The 2,620-nt window shown below is 40.2% G+C and overlaps 1 protein-coding gene across 1 annotated transcript in view; it reads right to left on the bottom strand.

The window, feature by feature from the left end:
- The window catches only part of RBM41 (RNA binding motif protein 41), a gene marked incomplete at its 3' end in the record, with an annotated part of 8,294 nt that overhangs the window by 5,330 nt on the left and 344 nt on the right, over positions 1–2,620 (bottom strand). Inside the window, exon 2 of the mRNA XM_006752689.2 lies at positions 2,487–2,619. Coding sequence (XP_006752752.2) covers positions 2,487–2,619 — 133 coding nt within the window. The remainder of the gene's footprint in view (positions 1–2,486; position 2,620) is intronic.

Raw genomic sequence — 2,620 nt, 5'->3', positions numbered from 1 at the left:
AAGCAGGCCTAAGCCAGCCGGTGGACATTCCCTGAGGGGTCCCAGACTGCGAGAGGGCACAGGCTGGGCTGAGGGATCCCCCCCGAGTGCACAAATTTTTGTGCACCGGGCGTCTAGTGTGGTTATAACATGCCTTATGGATTAGTAGGAAAGAAACCAAAAGAACTAGCTGGAAAACTTATCAAGGATAAGAGGACAAAAGTCCAAAGTGAAGTGGTAACAGGGGACAGAAATGAAGAGTTAGATGACAGAGGCCTTTTGAAAATAGGGTAAAAGATAAGTAAAAGATAACCTCCAAATTTCAAACTGAGAGAACAATGGTACCAATGAAGGAAAGAGGAAGCTCCAGGTGAAATAGTTTGGGAAAAGGGAACATCAGTATTGTTTTAGCCATGTTGGGTCAACTACCTATTATAATGGAAACACCAGGAATATTCAAAGACATATTGAGTCTGAGGTGACAGTATAAGTGATATTAGCTAAAAGGGAAGTGAGATACGGGAGAAATATTGCACAGGTAAGTATCAGGCTGAACATGGAAATATCAAGTCATCTGTAGTGTCAGAATCTGGAGCTGTGAAAAGGAGATCTCCAAAGGAAAAAGCATAGAAACAAATGTGAAAGGGATCATAACATTGTATAGCCTAGGCCAGTGATGGTGAACCTTTTGAGCTTGGCATGTCAGCATTTTGAAAAACCCTAACTTAACTCTGGTGCGGTGTCACATATAGAAATTTTTTGATATTTGCAACCATAGTAAAACAAAGATGTATATTTTTGATATTTATTTTATATATTTAAATGCCATTTAACAAAGAAAAATCAACCAAAAAAAATGAGTTCGCGTGTCACCTCTGACACGCGTGTCATAGGTTTGCCATCACTGGCCCAGGCACTACTGTATAGAAATCTAGGTCATGCTAACATGAGCCAACTAATCATAAATAACTTAAAACATCAGAGTATAAAGAAATAGCAGAATTATTTTAGGCAACAACAGATTATAAAAGACAAAAGAACAAAAAATAAATTGAGCTAACTCCATGAGGAAATATTAAAATACCTTATAAAATAGTCCTTTATTATTGGGACCTAGGAAAAGTATCCCTCATAATTATAAGCAAGATTCTCATGCTCTAGAAAGACTTATACCTATTTTGGGAAATAGGTATAAGTCCCATTTGTTAAAATATCCTTAGGCCCAGGGTTTCAAAAATCCCTTCTAAGTATCCTAATTTTTATTTATTATTTAGAATTCAGAAAGTTTTTGCTAAGTTTAAAGTGGCTTTGAAATGAGTAAACCATAGCTAAATACTCAAAAAGAAATGTTGAGTAAAAAAAGCAAGTCACATAAAAATGTATATAATATGTGTCCATCTATGTTAAGTTGAAAAATGGATAAAACAAGCAATATTTTGTTTAGGGATAAAATCAGAAGTCATAAAACTATTTTTTTTTAAAGAAAGGGAATGATAAGCACAAAATTCTGAATAATGGTGCCCTGAGGAGGGAGAGAGGAGAAGTAACCTGGGAGGGTCACTGGGGACTTCTAAGGTACTAGTAATGTTCCAGGTCTAAAGCTTGTAGTGGGTATGAGTCTATTATTATTCTTTAAACTTTATATATACATTATTTTGCATGTATGAGACATATCACTAGAAACATTTTTTTAAAGTCATTTTGAGGCAGGGAAAATCAGAACCAGTTTCTTAAAAGATACAGAAACTGACAGTTGCAGGACAGCATAGTACCAGTAAGAATTGTAAATATACGGCCCTATTCCAGAGCGATTATTCTACTTGCAGAGTGGATACAAAACTAATTTGAGAATCCTTAGAAAAGGCTTGTGGACTAATTGGGAAACTCAGGCTTTCAACAATGACCAGCCAAGTTAAAGCTGCCATTTCCTGCAGAACCAGTAGGGGGAACTGCTCGCACCAAGTGCCTTTCTTTTCCTATGACATTGAATCGGTTTTGCCTTCTAAATTTGTAGAAAAAAGTATTAAAGTATGACTTACTTTAGGATTTGAAAACGTTACATGCCCGCGTTTTCTTTAATACACAAGCCCTGCAAATAAAGGCGCCTACCCAGGTCCCCTTTCTGCGGACAGGGTGGAGGTATTGGGAGGAGCTGGCCTGGGTTTCTCTGGCACGAGGCATTAGTCGGCAAAGACTCTAGCTGGGTGGGTCCATCTGCAATAGGAAGAAGCCACAGCATGTGTCCGGCTCCAGGGGACCCGCGCCGGGGCTTAGATGCCTGGGCTGAAAGGTTATTTCTGTAGGAACCGGCAGCGGCGGCGACCCTTCCTGAACTTCGCCCAGGAGGCCTGCCTAGCCCGTCTCCTCTGCTCCCTCTTTTGTCTTCCCTCTCACACGAAACCGCATCCCGAGAACGTGACATACCCCACACACAAAGTAATAAAAGCCATTTTAAGTTAAAAGGTAAAACAGAGTTCCCTTCGCCGCCTGCTCAGACAAGAACTTACCTCTTCATGTTTCCACAGGCCCTTTTCTCTAACTTGGATAAACAGGCCTCGGACTTCAAGTCCCAGAATTCTGCGCAGCCAACTCTGAGGGGATTGTGGTGGAGTGCGGGGCTCTGGGAATTGTGTAGCGCAGA

The sequence above is a fragment of the Myotis davidii genome, unplaced genomic scaffold (genome assembly GCF_000327345.1).
Source record: "Myotis davidii unplaced genomic scaffold, ASM32734v1 scaffold270, whole genome shotgun sequence".
In the NCBI taxonomy this organism is placed as follows: Eukaryota; Metazoa; Chordata; class Mammalia; order Chiroptera; family Vespertilionidae; genus Myotis; species Myotis davidii.
The sequence above is the reverse complement of the archived record's forward strand: the minus strand, read 5'-3'. Positions and strand labels throughout refer to the sequence as shown.